The sequence below is a fragment of the Mesoplodon mirus genome (assembly GCF_964341445.2).
Source record: "Mesoplodon mirus genome assembly, chromosome: 15".
NCBI lineage: Eukaryota > Metazoa > Chordata > Mammalia > Artiodactyla > Ziphiidae > Mesoplodon > Mesoplodon mirus.
In genome coordinates, this window is record NC_138991.1 from 47,358,022 (window position 1) to 47,376,141 (window position 18,120).

At 42.5% G+C, this 18,120-nt stretch overlaps 1 protein-coding gene across 1 annotated transcript in view; it reads right to left on the reverse strand.

The window, feature by feature from the left end:
* CACNG3 (calcium voltage-gated channel auxiliary subunit gamma 3) overlaps positions 1 to 16,887 on the reverse strand; it is a gene marked incomplete at both ends in the record, with an annotated part of 84,133 nt that extends 67,246 nt beyond the window's left edge. Inside the window, one exon of the mRNA XM_082644938.1 lies at positions 16,677 to 16,887. Within this exon, the coding sequence (XP_082501064.1) occupies positions 16,677 to 16,887 (211 nt within the window). The remainder of the gene's footprint in view (positions 1 to 16,676) is intronic.
* Between the last annotated feature and the right edge of the window lie 1,233 nt (positions 16,888 to 18,120).

The following is an 18,120-nucleotide window of genomic DNA, read 5'->3' on the forward strand; positions in this document are numbered from 1 at the left end:
TTATTGAGAAGTGTCTATGGGTTAAATCTAACAATACTTACTGTGTTGGAAAACAAAACTCAAAAAATTTTTAAATATTTATTTTTAAGTCATTTGAAAATAATGATAGACCCGATAGCATGTTAACATATGTAACATATTTATACAAAAAATAGCTATATTCTCTAAAAAAAAAAAAAGCGAGAAGAGTGGCATTTGGTTTTACATTTTTGCAAATCTCTGGCTTAATAAGAAGGCAGATAAATTCTCATATGTGCTTCTGCATTTGACCTGCTGCCAAATGTTTTGTTGAGGTATATGAAGAAAACCTAGCCTCATACAAATATGTGGTTGACAAAGATAGATGAATCTGAATAGCCTTTGAAGATAGTTGTGGATAGTCTCCTTTGATATTACACCAAAACTCGACAAGCGGTAGTTTCTTAACAGCCAGTTGCAATGTGGAATTTGAAACCATATTCATTAACTTGTTATGCTCTAGTACATTAAAATCCCTTGCTCTTTCTAATTCTGCATCTTGAATTAATCTTTTACCCAGGGATCATTTTTAACATCATGCATCGGTCATTTGGAAAATATCAGCTGAGTTATACAGATCTTCCAAATCTGGCACATTACACAATAGAAAAAAAATTACATTCACTCATGGGGGCAGATAGGAGCGAAATTGTAATTTTTACTTGAAACCTTGAATTTTTCCCTTGGCGATAAATACTGTCAGTTGTTTCGTTGAAGTGACAGGCTCACTTAGCTCATTTTCGAGAAAATGTCTGCCAAATACCCAAGCCTGAATAACCATAATTTGCCTGTCAGTCATCCTTTCAAGTAAATGTGGTGTTTCATGGGAAAAAAGCAGCTAGTTCAGCTCGCAACTCAGTTGCAAGAATGCCTTTGCTGGAGACCCACGGTGGCCTTTGGTTTACGACGGAAGTGCTTTACGTGTCTTTCCCATTTTGTTACATACAAGGTTCAGGATTTAATAAAATTAATACCTTTTTGCTGCTTCACCAGGGATGTTCCAAAGTGAAACTAGCACTTTCTTTCACTGTGAATGAGTGGTGGTGGTGATGAATATGATGAGAGCTAGAACCATTTGGTTCCATTGCTGTTATTCATGCTCAGGCTCCAGGAGTGTTACCCACCTTTGTTTTTGCATCATCTGTGCAAGTGTCAACAGAGTGAAAAAGGCAAATCACATCTTATTAACACTATGCAATAGTTTTGACTTTGCAGACCCCCATGAAATGGTGTTGGGAGGCTTCCCTTACTCCTGGGCTTAACAGAACACATTTTGAGAACACTGGGCTATGACATCAGCATTAAGGACATCAGTTTTCAGACTTAAAAGACCTGAGGTTGAATCTTCCCTCTACCACCACTCACTAGTTATGAGAATTTGGACAGTTACTTCTCTGAGTTCCATTTGCTCATCGATACAATGGGTATAATACCCCATAGGACTCCTGAGAGGACCAAGTGAGATAATGCATACAAGCACTCAGTATGCTCTTGCTACAGTTATTTACTGAGTGCTAATTGTTCCCCAGTGTGGCTCAGCTGGGGGATATTCTAGAATACATATTCCCTAAGGTTTTGACCACCTTCATCAACAAGTATGAAAGGAATCGGGCAGAAGATGTATCACCAAAGATCATGAATCTTGTTTCCTGGTAAGGTCTCTATCAGCTATGTCATTGGCTTTGCCTCAGGGAAGCAAAGACTTGTGAAGATTCTCGGGGACTAACAAAACAGTGGTATCCATGGCTGGGATGAATCCTTGCTGTTGGCAGAACAATGCAGATGGGCAGATTCTGTCTGATCTGTTTATCACAGGAAGATGGTAAAAACCAACACCAAATTAGTTCTTACGTGTGGCAGGCACTGCTCTAAGTGCTGTACAAAGAATAACTCATTAAATCCCTATAACAACCTTATGAGTAAAAATCCCCTTTTTATAGATGAGGAAATTGAGACACAGAGAGATTAGGTAATGCATCCCAAATCGCACAACTGTATGTGGTTGACCTGGGATTTGAGGCCAAGCAATCTGACTGTATAGGCTGAGTTCTTAACTACTACACTGCACTGAGGAAGCAGGAAAAAAAGGGAGGGAGGAGTGATTTTTCCAAAAGGCTCCTTTCCCCACCACAGGGCTTATGTTTAAAAAGCCTGATTTTGCTCTAAATGACCTGTTCAAAAAACCCTTTGAATCAATCAGAAACACCAGGAAAAATGAAAACTGTACAAAGCAAATACATGGCATGATTTTGAACAACTAGTTAAGTGTTAGAAAGGAGACTCCATCTTTGAATGACTCAGAGATTTCAATGACATTGAAACCAGAAAGAAAAACATGTAATCCTAGAAAATAACTTAGCTTTGCATCAGACATTGTCTACATAATCATAATAATGTTCAGTGGTTTTCAAACTCCAGAATCAATCTATAGCTCCAGCATGGAAGACATTAGCATATTTATAGAATAGAATGCAAAAGGAGTGAATCTTGACCATGAAGAAGTAAAAATATAACCAATAGACATGGGTAGGTGTGTGTGGTGGGGGAGGGTACGTGGACATCCTTATTCTACAAAGTGGGAAGCCAAGACATTCTACCCAAGGTGGTTGGGAAAAGAAATGAAGATTAATGTTATTTTTAGAAATTAGAAAGGTAATCAATACAGAGGGTGGAGTGAGTTAGCTAAATCCTCACCTATTATGGCAGGAAGTCAATAGATTATAAATCAAGAAATAGAAGATAAACATATTCTTTAGAGATGTGGATGTAACCACCAGAGGAAATGAATCAGAAATGGTTCTAAAAAAAAAAAGAGCTTGCTCTGAGGAGTAGGATTTGGAGTGGGGAGGGGTGAACCCCCTTGAGGTAGATGCTTGTCATTAAAAGCCCTTCCATATGATTTGATTTTTTAAAATAGTGTGCATGATTAAATGTCTTAATAAATTGTAAGATACTTTTTTAAAGCTTTTGAGTAAGTTATGAGTAATTTGACCTGGAAGAGAAAAACATACCCTTTCTAATCTCCTTGACAGAGTAGAGCAGAAAAACAGGGAAATGACATATATTAGAGATTCACCAAACTGGGAGTAGCAGTAGTTCTGGGGGTTAGGGGATGAAAACTTGCCTTGTCTATTTTACTTTAAAAGTTGGTATTAAGAATATGTTTTTGTATTACTTTTATGTTAAAAGTGTTTTAATTAAGAAAATACAGTAGGAAAAACATGACAAAAATCAAATATCCAGGATTGTCTGTAAAAAACAAAAACAAAAACAAAAAAAAAAACAGTTCAAAAACTTAAAAAAGAGAGAGAAATGTGTCATCACTCAGTTTGTCTCCATGGATCTCTAGAGGTAGGCTGTTTTCCTGTTCTCTTTCCCTTCTGCTTAAGGATAAGAGACCAGGGGGCTCTGAATTCATGTCCACTCCAGCCCCCAACACATGGGAGAGGTCAGTTCTCCTCTGTGTGCCCTACACAAGCCCTCCTCGTGCATTCGGCAAATGTGTTTTGAGCACCTATTGTAGGCCAGGCACCTTGGGGACACACAAGCCCTAAGAGAACATTTCTGTGGTGATTAGTCCCCCTGACTAATCCAGGACCCCCTGCCTTATGCACCAGGAGCATTCTGCACTGTTCGCCTGGGTGCACTCAGCTTCTTCCCTACATAATTGTGAACTTACCAAAGATGGGGCCGTGTCTACTTTATTCTCTGCTGAATCCTTGGCACCTAGCACAGTGTCTGGCACACAGTAGGTGCTAAATAAGCCCTCATAGAGCAGGAGGACCAGGTTGGAGCTCCCCTCAAGTGCAAACCACTTACTTCACAGCTCCTACTGCCTCTCCAGACTGAGAAGAGGGACCAGCATGGGAGAAGATGCCAGCTTGAGAGGGAGAAGGGGGTGAATCTGTGAGTCAGGAAGAGGTTGCCCTACAGGAATGATGACTCCAAGAGCTTTGTAAGATCTGGTAAGCATTAGAAACTTCCATGTCATTGTCATTTCGTTTAAACCCCGTTTCCCCATAATGAGAAATACACTACTGAAGACAGTAAGGGACCATGGCTTGTTTTCAGGGGAAGAAGGAAGGCAATGCTGAAGAGATGCTATTCCACTGTGCCCAGCCTTAGAGAAGCAAGAGGGCGAGGTGAGGCAAAAGCTTTAACGATTAGAGCTGAAGTTCTTGCCTGGGGGAAGCAAGGAAGGTCACAGGACAAACTTCTCTTTCTATCAAGCAGCAAATAATTCAGATGAGGAGAAGACTGAGACATGGCAAATTCAAGAACACATCATTCCTGGGATTAAACTCTTTCAAAGGCTTCCAGTTCACTCTAAGTCCAAGTTCTTACAGCTTCCTTCTGGCCTCAACACCCTCACCTATTCTCTTTTCCTCCTCACTCATCCTGTTCAACCCCACTGGCTTCCTTGCTCCTTAAACACCCCAGGCACCTCCCCACCTCAGGGCCTTTGCACCTGCTGTTCCTTCTGCCTGGAAGGAATGCTCTTCCCACCTGGCTTGGTTCTTTACCGCTTTCAGATTTGGGATTAAATGTCACCTTCTCAGGGAAGCCAAACTTGACCACACTGTTTAAAATTTCATCCCCTTTCCCCTCCCTACTTTAAGAGAGTTTGGAGAAAGTCCATGGTCTTGGGCTAGGACTCTCCATTTCCTATGCTCAGCCCCAGGGACTCCAACTGGAAAATCATCGTTGGGGGTGGCCCAGATTGAATTTTCCTTGGTTCAGACCTTATTATCTCTTAGAATCCAACCCCTGCCATTTTCCCACTGCTCAGAGCTAAGCCATCACTCACCACAGAGTAAAAAAGCAGAAAAGAGCAATTATTATGCTGTGCAGCAGACCTTTGACTCAGATTAACATCATTGCCTCTTGATTTGATCTTTTTATTTTTCTCTAAACACTTAGGGCATTTTGACTGCAAGCCAGATTCATCTTTGGTGAAAAGTAGTATTTTGAAAAACCAGAACTTACTCGATAGTACATATTTTAAGACATTTTAAGCTGATAAACAGCTAATTGGTTCTGCTGTCCTGTGATTTGCAAAAGGTCAAAATGATTTGTTGTAAATGTGCATCTGTATTAACTGCTCAATGCCAAAATCAATTTCCACAGGTGACAGCAGAATTTTATAATAGATGAGGTGATGGAAGGCACCTCAACAGTTACCTGTGAGTTTTTGAATCACTTTAATTTAGCAGGTAGGTATTATTGTACTCCAAGGAAGCTATGCATGATGCCGAATAGCATATGCTGTAGAATATAGAGCGGTGGAAATTCCATTTCTTAAACATGCAGGTATCCAAATATATACAGAATCTGAAGCACAAAGAATAGAAACAGCGCCTGCCAGATCTGTGCACAATATATCCCACACAACATGTATTTTCTTTTTTCCTTCCCCAAGTTTGCACCCAGGGTATTGAGGGAATTTTTAAATGAGACTGTTAAACTACTCTGGATCATTTCTGAGGGGGAAAAAATGGAAAATAAGTGACGGACAAACAATGTTGAGATCTTCAAGTCAGACTTGCTCAAAATACAGGCTGCTGAATTACCATCCATTGTGGCAGGGATTATAGGATATATTATTTTAAAAGTAGTTTGTAAGCACTTAATGGCAGAACAGTGATTGTTAGGGATTAGCATGGATTCACTAAGAGAAACTCAAGGTAATTAAATTACCTACTCACAAGCAATAAATTCAACGTATATTTATTAAGAATCGACTATGTGCCAGGCTCTTGTTCTAGATTAGTGGTTCAGGGAAATGTGGTGGATAAAGAGTATTTGGATGGCAAAACATATGTGATAATATTTCTTACAACATGCAGGTTAAAATATGGATAGATGGTGTTAAGTCACGCTGCCCCAAGCTCATCTCAGCTGCCCATTTCTAGCCTACTCAGGCCCAAGGTCACTAAGAACCAGACCTGGTGGTACACTATCTATTCCATGTCTGGTGTGGGTTGGGTGCTCTTCCAAGATGTTTTTGGCCTTGGCTGCTGCATGAGAATCAGGCTGCCGAACCCTAAGTACGAGAATTATCCAACCCAGAAAACTTGACTCCTGCCTGACACAGAGTATAAAGCTCAAAGAAGTCAAATGAATGATGTGCCCAAGTCTAGTCCTCAGGAAGTGGGACAGCCATGAACATAATGGCACCCTCAAGTTTTCAAACACCCCAAATCCAATGTAGAAGATGCAAGAATCTCCAATAGTCTGCTCACCTGCGTCTAGTTAGACTCTGGAAAAGAAACACTGTTCTTCCAAATGATTGGTGTTGCCTTTTATTTTTTATTTACATTTGATCCAGAGGTGGTGCTTCTTCACAACCTACTGCTATAATGTCTAAATCTTGCTAGCTTTACCATATCTTTTCCTTGACCTTGCTTTCTGGATGTGGAATAAAAATTGACATAGGCTGGGTTAATTATTTTTCACAATAGTTCCAGTCGTTGAATGGTTCAGAGCCAGTGACTGACATCAAACTCGCCTGGATATAGGAGTGGGCAGGTTGGAAAAACCCAGCCCACCAGCCCTGGGCCGTGCAGTGTGTGGTGATTAAGGTGAAGCTTCTGGTTCACGTCCAGCCCTGCCACCACCTAGCAGGTGATCTTTAATTCTCTAAGCCTCAGTCTCCTTCTTGGTGGAACAGCCCTGCTAATTGTACACTGGGCTATTATGAGAATCAGTTGTATCTGTTTATACTAGTGCTTATCCAAGCAAGTAGAGTACAGTAATGAAAGACAGCATAGGGTAGGGTTGGAAACCCAGCTCTGCCTCTTACTAACCACATGCCCTCTGGGTCCCCATTCCTTCATTTGTAAAATGGGGATAATAATAATGTCTACCGTATGAAGAAGGCACAAGGATTAAATGACGTTTGTCAAGTGCTCACGTAGAACAGTGCTTGGCATACAGTATGTGTCTGTTAAATAAATAAATAAATGCTCAGGAGTTAGCCCAGAAATGAACGTGCAATCTGCCCCAGTAATTGTAGCATGGCACACAGAAGGTGTTCATTAAGTGTTAGCTAATTATTATTTTTCTATTTCCTTGGCACCTCTTTCTAGGGTTCTCATGACCCATTCTCTCTTTCTGCAGCTTCCTTAGAAGCAGCCCCCAGGATCCATATTATCATCTCACCTGCTTACCGATCCCAGGAGGAAAGGCAGATCTACCCTGGAAGCAGGCCCTCTTGCACAAACCCAGGAAGTAGCCCACAGATGATGTAAGGAACTTACTTGTAAGGAACTGTCTTAAGCCAGAGAGCTTCTAGTGCCAGACATTTCTGTTCATCTGTGTTATTTTAGAGCAAGCCTCAGTAGACCATCAAAATGGTATTTAAATCCTGAATTCTTTCTCCTCCTTCATCTCTGTTTTTGTTTCTAGTTTTCTTTTCTTTTTTTTTTTTTTTCAGTTTTCACAGGTTCCTCTGTTCCTTGCCCCATAGTGTTAAGGTTACTTAGGGTTCTGTCAGTTTCCCTCTTTGTAGTCATTGGGGTTTCTCTGGCACTTCTTGTGTACTTCCATGTCTTCAATTACCATCTATGCTTGGATGATCCTAAGTGTCAACCCAGGTTTCATCTCTGTCCTAAACTCTATATTAGTGATTCTTAACACTTATGGAGGATGAGACTCTTTCTATAAAAGTGCCCATTCACATCATATTTTTCATGAAGTTTCATAATCATACAAACCTCATCTGTGGAACTATATGGATGAGTACCTCTGAATAGACTCCCAATACCAGCCGCCTGTTGTGGACCTCAATTTCTTCACCCTCACCCACCCAGTAACCATGTCTGATAGAGTTTACCTTCAATCTGTCTCTAGGGTCTTTTTTTTTTTCATTGCCATCAGAACACAGGTTACCAAAGCTTTCTTCTCTTGCCTACCGCAACAGATATTGTTCCCTGCGTACCTGGCCAGGGGCTGACTTCCCTAGAGACCATCAGAGGGGAAGATCTCATTGACTTTCTTTCAACCTCTCCATGGCTCAGAAAGAGGACAAGGACTGTCTGGGCAAAGAACTAAGTGAGAGTTATTCAGGAAAGAAAAGAGAACCCAACAGAATACCTGATCTGAAGAGTCTATGATAAAGGCAAAAGGTGTAAGAAAAAAAGAAAGCAATTCAACATTCTTGGGAAAACAAAGGGTACTTCTAGAAATAAAATGTTATTATCGATTCCTGCAATGAGATATAGCAGGGATTGGCTAACTTTACTTTTTCTGTAAAGGGCCAGACAGTAAATATTTTAGGCTTTGTAGATCAAGTAGCAAAATCAAGGATACTATGTAGATATTAATACAACAGTAGAGAAAACAAATTTCCATAATTTTTAAATTGACAACATTCAGAATTATAGATGCTGAAATTTGAATTTCTTATCATTTTTATGTGTCATGAAATATTTTGAGATATTTAATTTTTTCTACCATTTGAAAATGTACAATATATTCTCAGCTTGTGGGTTGCACAAACATAGGCAATGGGCCAAATCTGGCCAATGGACTGTAGTTTGCCAACCCCTGAGATGTAATTATGTATCACAGTACACATACATCATTAAGTTTTCAACTTTTAGAATTTTAGAGACAAAGCATGATGACATATATCCGTTTATTGGTAAGTCTCAACTAAGTGATATATAAACAGGCACTTGTTTTATTTTGGCTTTCAACTGTGTTATGTCCAATCCCTCATTTTCTTAGTGATATTTTGGGCCGATTTCATAAATTTACAGTCACTTTTGGTTGTTAAAACTTCCAGTTGCATATCTGATTGCAAAGCTGTATCCCTACTCCTCCCTCGTTTATTTTATTTTTCTCACTGTGTTTACTTATTTATTACTCCTCCCTCTTTTAGATGGGAATACCTTCAATATGCTGTGGCAGGGAACAAGAAGGAAAAAAAGGCCAGAAGTGCCACTTCACTTAGCTGGGTGAGGTTGCAAACCATTATTGTTCATTGCTACTGTTCCTCCAGCTGACACTAATGGTCCGGTTCTCTGCACACAGGAGTCTATATGTTGACTTTCCGCTGGAGGCACATGCATTTTTTATTGGAGGGCCCTGTGGGGTCTTCCCACTGCAACTTCCTTCCTGATGTGAAGTGCCTGAGTCTGGTCAGTCTTTTCCATCCCACCTTGGCTCCCATCACTGGCAACCCACAGCCCCATGCTGCTGGGTCTGCAGTTGGCCCATACAGTACCCTGTGAACATTTTTACAGGCCCTCCTCCGTTTGGATGGACTCAGTTCTGGACCAACATGCATGGTTTGGGAAGTGGAGCATGAGCTGATTCTCAGCTCCTGCTTGACCCCTAGGCCAGTTAGGTCTGTGCAAGACAACACCTTCATGAACATCATGTAGCCCTGTCTAGGGTCTTCTTGCCTAACAGCCTGCTCTCTTGGGTGGGCTATTGACAAAATGGCTCAAGCTCTCAAGTATCCACCATAGATCCACTCAACTCAGAGACCTCTCTATTCTAAACAGGCAGACCTGCTGCCATTTCCCTCTCTCAGCCCTGGTCTTGCCTCCCAGCTTCCTTGCTAAAATATGCACATGAGCAGATGAGCAGTTGTGCTGCCTAAGCTAATACCCAATCCAGGAATGAGATGCCAGTCTCTCTTTTTTCCAGCCACCCTCAATCTTTATGAATGATTCTTCTTGGAGCCACAGGTAAACTCACTGAGGAACTAAAAGTATTGGAAGAAAGGGTAGTGGTATAAGAAAGTGAACTTATCATTTGTCTTAGCAAATGGATCTTGTCTAAAATGCATGAATCAAGGACTACTGGTCAACATATTATTTAGAGGTATGAAGGAATGAAGGAACCACAAGACACAACTAAGAACTAAGGCAGAAACAGATGAAAGTGCTTGCTACTTTTGCTTCCTCATTGTGTAGGTAAGGAAACTCATGCTCAGAGGTTTAGCAACTTCCAAAGTCTTGTAGATAGTAAATGGCAGATTCAGGTAAGAACCCAGTTCCACCTGACCTCAAAGCCCCTCCTACTATCTGATATCCTTTGTGGCCACACATAAATTGTTAAAGGCCCATTTGCTCCTACATTGAAAAAGTAGACTCTGGCAGGGTCATGGGATGAAGGAAAAGAAAAACAACCTTGGAGTTTTTTAGGCTTCTTTTTAACCTCAGAAACATTGGTTTTCATTGCAGATAATTCCACATGTCGGAGTATAATGTTCAAATCGTTAAAACCATAATTCTCCTAAAATACACAGTGAGCTTATGTCAAGTTTTATTCATCAGTGAGGGAACCAGCAGAATGACAAAGCTGGCTCAAAGGAAGATGTTATGTACTCTTTTTTCAAAGAAAAAAAATCTGAGGGTCTTCCCTGGTGAGTCAGTGATTAAGAATCTGCCTGCCAACGCAGGGGACACGGGTTCGAGCCCTGGTCCGGGAAGATCCTACATGCTGCAGAGCAACTAAGCCCATGCGCCACAACTAATGAGCCTGCGCTCTAGAGCCTGCAAACCACAACTGCTGAGCCCGCGTGCCACAACTACTGAAGCCCGCGCTCCTAGAGCCCATGCTCCGCAACAAGAGAAGCCTGAGAAGACTGTGCACCGCAACGAAGGGTAGCCCCCACTCACCACAGCTAGAGAAAGCCCACGCAACAAAGGCCTAACGTAGCCAAAAATAAATAAAATTAAATCTTTTTTTAAAAATCTGAAATAATATCGTTACGTTATATATAAAACTGATTAATGTACTAGAGGGTGAGCAATAGTCCACAACATTTGAGGTTATCTCCTCTAATGAACAGAAATCATTTGTACCTCTACTGAACTAAAAAATATATGTGCATCTTCCCAAGTTTTCGACAAGTAAACATCTAACTATACAACTGGGCCTGAATCTGTAATAAAAGCTAAGTCAAACAAAGGTACATTCCCCCGGAGAATTAGATGACCACTTAAGTAAGCTTGTTAGATACTGCTCTATGACATTAAACATTAAAAGGACACACTCATCTTTTTGCCTGATTTCTTGTTTTATTTTTTTCTTGATGTGTGCTGGTTACCCACACCAATCATCCATGCTAATAGCTTACATTAGTCACCCAACCTTGGATGGCCCGTCATTTGCCTTTATTCCAATCCAGAGATAACATCTCAAATAATTAAGCAAAAAAAAAAAAAGTATTTCCAAGCTATCTACTTTCTAAGATGGGTAGAATCCTAGGGTCAGAAGGCTGGGTTTGAGGTAGAAAAAAGAGGAGTGTTTTCCATCAAGGATGACGCAGCTAAGAGTAAGATTCAAAACTATTTAACCACAAGTAGGACACAAGACGAGCCAATTAGAATGGATGCTTCCATAGGGCTGGAACATGATCGTGATGGCCCTGCTGGGCCAGGTTTTAACCTCTTACTTGGTGGATCTAGTGGATGTTTGAGAGGTTCCATGAAGGGCTTAGGGCTAGTGGTGGGGGTTTGGTGAGGGACTTGGACCAGTTGTTGTTTATCAACAGGGAGGGAAGTATTTCAACATTTTAACGAACAGTATGGCTATACAAACATGTTCTGGCTGAATATTAGTCATGCTCACACCTCAACCTCTGCCACCTTCCCCATCCTGACCTGCCCCCAAACACAGTCATGGTCAGTCTCCCCCATCCTGTCTTAAGACTCCAGCCAATTTCTCTCTTCTATCTGCCTCATGGGCTTTAGGGTCAAGGAGAGTGGAGAGAAAGGAATAAGGAGAGAGTCAGGAGTAGGGAAGAGAGTAAGAGTGTTCTAATGCATTCTGCACCCATGTCCAAGGGAAGGTGCAGCATTAAATCTAAGACAGGGGGAGCAGAAGTGACTACTTGGTACTGTTTCTAAGCTCTAGGGATATAGTAGTGCCCCAAACAGACAAGAATCCCTGTACTTATGGAGTTTATATTCTGCTGGGGGCAGATAGGAGATGTGAAAATTATGAGTTAATATATGTGAAAGCACCTAGCATGGGCTTGGCACATAGAAAATACTCATGTCCTTCTCCCAGCCTTGTCCTCAACCGCGCCTTTGAAGCTTCCCCGAAGGCTTCTGAACACATAAATAAAGCTGGAACCCCATCTGGCTGAAAAAGTCAACCATCTGGAGATTTGGAAATATGGGGGAATTTCTAATGACTGGCTAATTTTTTTTCAGTTTTTCAGCCAGATGTTTGATGTCATCCAGGCCCATTGTAGCAGAAATAGAAGTTTATTGAATCTCTTTTTCATAATTTTAAGTTCCCTGTCCTAAAATCCTAAGTGGGCTTTCTTTTCTTAGTAGGCAATATTTTAATGAATTGAATAAGTGATTATTGACTAATAAAGAGCAATTCAGGAATCAAAAACGAAAATATCAGAAATTTGGATTTAAAGGGGCTTTTAGATAATTTCCAGGACTCAAAAGGAAGCCCATGGGTCAAATGCAGCCGTAAAGTGAGTTTGGCTTGGCTGGCACTGCATGTTTAAAAAGTTAAACTAGTTGCCCACATTTTTAAAATCAGGAGATTTAACATCTAGCTTTTTAAAATTTGGAATATTGGGCCAAGTTTGCTATACATTTCCCCAGAGTAAAGATCGACTCAAGCCACGTAGTAATTGTTTCCAATGTGCCACAGTCCGCACCACTCTCTGTTGCCCACACACTGAGACCAGGTTTCAGTTACCTTATATCTTCTCAAACACACTCTTACTCCTTCCCCCACCCCAATATAACTGAGGTAAGAGGACTGTGAGATGTTTGTTTCACACTTTACATTACCTGCCGAGTCCACAGGGACCTTTGGATTTGTTACTTCCTAATCTTATCTGAAGCTCTCATTTTAGAACTGGGTAAACTGAGGTCCAAAGGAGGAAATAGCGTACACAATTCACATAACTATCAGTGACAGAAATGTGATTAGCACCCAGGGTTCCTTGCTACTAGGCCAGTGGTCTTTCCATGATCTAAACACATCACTTTGATTATAACTAGGACTTCAAGAGGTTTCTTAATGAGAGAATCACATAAACATGTTCTCATTCAAATTCACACACCGCCATTGAAATCACGCAGCAGGTAGGGGCACTGCTTTGTGAATGCCTTGCATGTTTTCCAGCTAATGAGTCAGGCATTCATTCTGGCTTCTCAGTGTAGATGTCTCTACATAGGTCGATTGTTTTTTCATTCAAAGAGTGTCCTTTGCTGCCTCTGAGTTTTTGCCTGTCTGGTGGCTCCTGCCCCCATGCAGAGGCAGCATAGACATGCTGAGTGTTCTGGGATCTGGGGCTTCTGAATGGAAAAATCCATGTGTCAGGGCATTCTCACAAGCTAATATTTGTACCAGTAGCAACCTATCCACTAGAGCATGAATTAATGCTCCCTAGCAAGTGCTCAGTGAAGCAACATGGCTTAGGTGAAGCAGTATCTGCTGAGTTTAGGTATGTGACCTTGGGCAAGTTATATAACTTCTCCTGGCCTCAGTTTTCTCATCTGTAAAATGAGGCTAATACTTTTACCTGCATCATTGAATGCCTTTGAAGATGAAAGTTATTTTTTCAAAATTCTTAGCACAATCCTAGCACATAATAAGTGCTAAATATAAATGACTTTCTGGTGAGTTATAGAAATGAAAACTGGAAACATCTCTTCTCTCACTTGAGAGACGTGATCCTTCCTAACACACATGGTCATTCCCAGACCCATTGTAAATACTCAGCATGTGTTGGCTTTAATATCGTAATTGCTTGGAGGAGTTTTAGAAAATTAAGATTCCAAGTGATCCACCACAGACCCATGGAGGCAAAGAACCTAGTTGTGGGGGCCTGATAATCTATTTTTTAAATCTCCCCATATGATTCTGTTGACTAGTTAAGACTGGAAACAACTGATGTAGTTTTCTTATACTTGAATATCTTTGGTGATAGACAACTCATAACTTCTGAAAGCTCCCCATGCCATATTAGATAGTTACTTATATTGAGGTAAAACCTGTTTTCTTCTAGCTCCTACTTTTAACCCCTTGAGGCCACATAGAACATTTCGAATCTTTTTTCCATATGACAGCCCTTCAGGTATTTGCAGACAGCTGTCATGTCCCTCTGGAGCATTCTCTTCTTTTGTATGAAATAGCCACATTTTCTCATGACTCTTGAAAAAGTATGGATGCCCGCCCCCCCCACCCCAGTTATCCTTTAACACTTAAAGGACCAGAAAAATGAGGATGCTAAGCCTTTGGGAGACAGGACATACTGAGCAGGAGATGGCTGTATACCTTCATTACAGCAGAGGATGGATGCTGCCTACTGCGTGTGTCTTCCCATGCAGAAAGCAGAGGTTCCTGCAAATTCCTTGAACACTTGATATGTTCATTACATGAAGGAAAATCTTGGCTTCAGATTTCAGCCAGGCCTATCTAGGTGTTGAGTATATGGGTGTAGACATAGCTAAAATTTTCTTGTGATTCATTAAAGTTTATGCATCTTACTGTATTAATACTTCGAAATGTAAAAAAAAAAAATAGCTGGGCCAAATTGCATGGAGACTGCAGGAAATTTTCTCAGAAGAATTCACCTGACCAAGAACATATCTTAGATTAATCTAATTTCTTCTTGATTCAAATTCTCACTTCTCCCACTAAGCCCACAGAATACCTGGGTGGGGTTCCAATTCCTTGTACAAACTGTGGGTGTAGGAGATGATGTTGGAGAAAAGAGAAACCATCAGCTGAGAAATTCTGAGCAAGGATTCAGGAATTTCAGGCTCTAAGGGGGGAGGTCAAAATTGGTGATTAGTTGTGAATTCCCAGGTTTAGGTCAAGGGGGCAGAAGAATTGGAAATAACTGAAACTTGGTCTACGTATGTGCCATTTCTGGATTGGGAGGCACCTCAGATTTTTTATGCCAACTCTGGAACCATGTAAGCATCAAAACATCCACCAAATCTCAACTTTATGAAAGATGACTCAATTCTTTATTGTTAACATAGGAAAGGGAATTATGATATTTCCTTAAGGTAAATGACTTCACCATATCTGATCACAAATCATCACAGATATTAGATTTTTGTCAATGTTTAGGAGAGAATTTCCATCAGTACCTTGTATACAATAAGAGCTTTGGAGAGTGCTAATTCATGACCACCTATTCCAAATTAATTATTTACCAGATTAACATACTGAGGGTTGGATGGGTAAATGTCTCAGCCAAGGTCACACAGATAGTTTGCAGCATTACCCAGGTGTTCAGACATCAAATAAAGTAATCCTTGTTGCATTTAAAGTAGTCCTTTCCTACCTGGGTTTCCCACCAGTTGCAAGTTTGCGATGGAAACAGAATCAACTCTAGTAGCGCTACAGTCAGGAGAGCAGTTGTTCAGAGTGTCGGAACATGGGAGGAAGGCCAGGCAACGAGGCAGCAGTACCCTAGCAAGTGGTGTAACAGCCTGATTTCCGAAGCAATTTACATAAATGCAACTTCTCAAGAAGCCCTGACAAATGCCAGCCAGTAGGAATGCAGTCATGGAGAACCAATGGCAGGCAGGGGCGGAGAGCACATAGGAAACACAGATTTCCTTGCTCATCACTATGACAAGCTTCACAGATTCCTCAGAAGCCTGAGAAAACTCCCTTCTGCCCCTCTAATCCAGTGCCTTCCCTCAGGCACATAGGCTCTAAAGAGCTTTGGTTTCCTTCTCTATTTTCCTGGTTACTCCTACTGACATCCAGGCATTGCCCAATGATGCTGAGAGTGACTCCTGGTGTACTGAAAGCAAGTTTAGTAGTGAGACAGGCTACCTAAGAGCTTGACATTCTAAAATTGGTCTGTCCTCTTCATTATAATTTAGAATGAATCCTCAGTTTTTTGAATGAGAAGTGGTATGCTGTGATTCTTGGAGAATCATTCTTATGCAAATGTCATAGAAATATATTTGTTGGGTTTGCAGATGCTTTAGGAAAGAAGACAGGTGGATACCACATACCAAGACTTCAGTTTTGTTTTATGATCTCAAATGGAGATGTATTAATAAGTTTTCTTAAAATGTGTGTATGTGGGGTGTGTGTGTGTGTGTGTGTGTTTAGAGGTTCATATATGTTAGTCTGGAACTTGTTGGCAATGGAAGTTCATGAAAATATCTAGTTAGACCAAACTCAGAAGAAACTGATGAGACTACGTTGAGAAATAAGGAAACAGCGCAGAGTGTGCCAGGCTAGGTCAGAATCAATCTGTCTCTCTCTCTCTGTCTCTGTCTCTCTCCCCCTCCCTCTTCCCTCCTCTTCTCTTCCTTCACCTCTCCCCCACTGAAATGCAACTTAAGCAGAGCCAAAGACCCCATCTCAAGCCAGAGATCAAAGCAAAGCAGTTCACAATATACCTAGAGATTTTAGATTTGAAGACATTTTCTCAACTGCAGAAGCTGCCTAGAGTGCCACAAAATCTCATCTCATGAAGCTTATACCAAAAACAATCAACAAGACCCAACCCTTTTATCCCACACAGCATTAGTCTTGCTTGGAACAATCTGGACATCTGCACATTCTCGGCAATAATTTGAACTAGCTCTCTTTCCCCATCACTGCCTCCATCTCCCCAACGACACACGGGAATAGCAGAATATCAGAAACTGGATTATTTAGGGCCATTGAGAGGAATTTGTAAATACCTTCTAGGCAGCAGGTCCTCCACAGCCCTGAATGGGTCATTACTTCTTCATTCTTCCTGCTGGTTTCATTATCACTTGTAGATTTAGTCCTGCACACACCTCTGGAATATAACCAGTAGTCCGTGCCCACTGCAATGGTCATTAAACTAAAAGCTGCGAAGGCTCCCACAGTAGTGATCAACATCTGGATTCCTCTGTCACACATCCTCATACTTCTTCATGGTACTCTAGATGGCTGGGGGTTGGAGAGGGAGGTTCAATGCCAGAGGGGAAAATCACTCTGCAGCTGGGTAACCTAGGACAGGCCCTTCCAAAAATTCAGGTCTCCTTTTGTCAGCATCCACAGGGACTTTGGGAAAGCTGGGATTTCCTGTCTGGAGCTCTCTCCAGTTCCCTGGGTCGCCTATGGCCCTCGGAAGGGTGCAGGCTCCAGGGGGTTGGTCCACATCACTGCTGCCTTCTGAGGGTCCCTGGGTTCCTTTCATTCCTCAGGAGCTTGGTGAGCATGAGGGTCCGTGCAGGGCATGGCTCTGGAGCCTGGAGCTGCCAGCTCGGTTTGAGATGCGCCTGGTTCCTCACAGCCCCGGGAGACTCAAGGCAAAGAAATCCAGAGAGGTCTGTGTGTGTGTGTGTGTGTGTGTGTGTGTGCGTGCGTGCGTGTGTGTGCGAGCGCGTGTGCTGGGGGTGAGGGCGGATGGCAAAAAATAGCGCTGCTGGGAGGCGAGTCTCTGAGAAGAGTGTTCATTGCTTCCCCAGCCTCCCAGGAAAGCTCTCCGCCAGCTCCCGACACCCCCGCTCAAACTGGAGAAAAGACAGTCCCGGGCGGGGGCCGAGAGGTTGCCTTGGAGGGCAAAGGTCTGCGGTGCTGAAGGGACAGCTCCCCGCCTGTTGCCCCGCCTCCGCCTTCTTAACGCCCAGTTTTAAGCCCGTGGTGCTGAAGGGACAGCTCCTCCGCTGCGGCTGCACCCCCCGCCTTTCCACCGCCCGGGCCAGAGACCTGGGGTACTGAAGGGTCTGTCTTCCCCCCGCCCTTCCCAGGCCAGCCAGCCTGCTCGGCTCTGCCTAGTCAACCCACGCTCCGCGCAAAGTTTCGGGAGACCAGGGTAGTCAGCGCCCCGGCTCCGTAGCGCTGCAGCACGACCCTGATCCTCCTCTCCCGCTCCCGGAAGGGTTAAGGAAAGGGGAAAGGGAAAGGAGCCCGCAGCGCACTCTGGCGCTCTCGCCGCTCCCACCCGACGCGGCATTCCCCCCCAACCCCCAACCCCCAACCCCCAACCCCCAAGGAGCCAGGCAAGTTTGCCTTTTGCTGCGGGCGCCGCTGGAGCCCATCGGGGAAGACCGAGTCTTCTTAAAGGGGCCGGCGATTCCGGGCGACGGTTCTATGGCTCACTTGGGCGGGCAAAAAGTGTTGTCATAGGCACATCTGTGGATAGTCTGTCTCAAT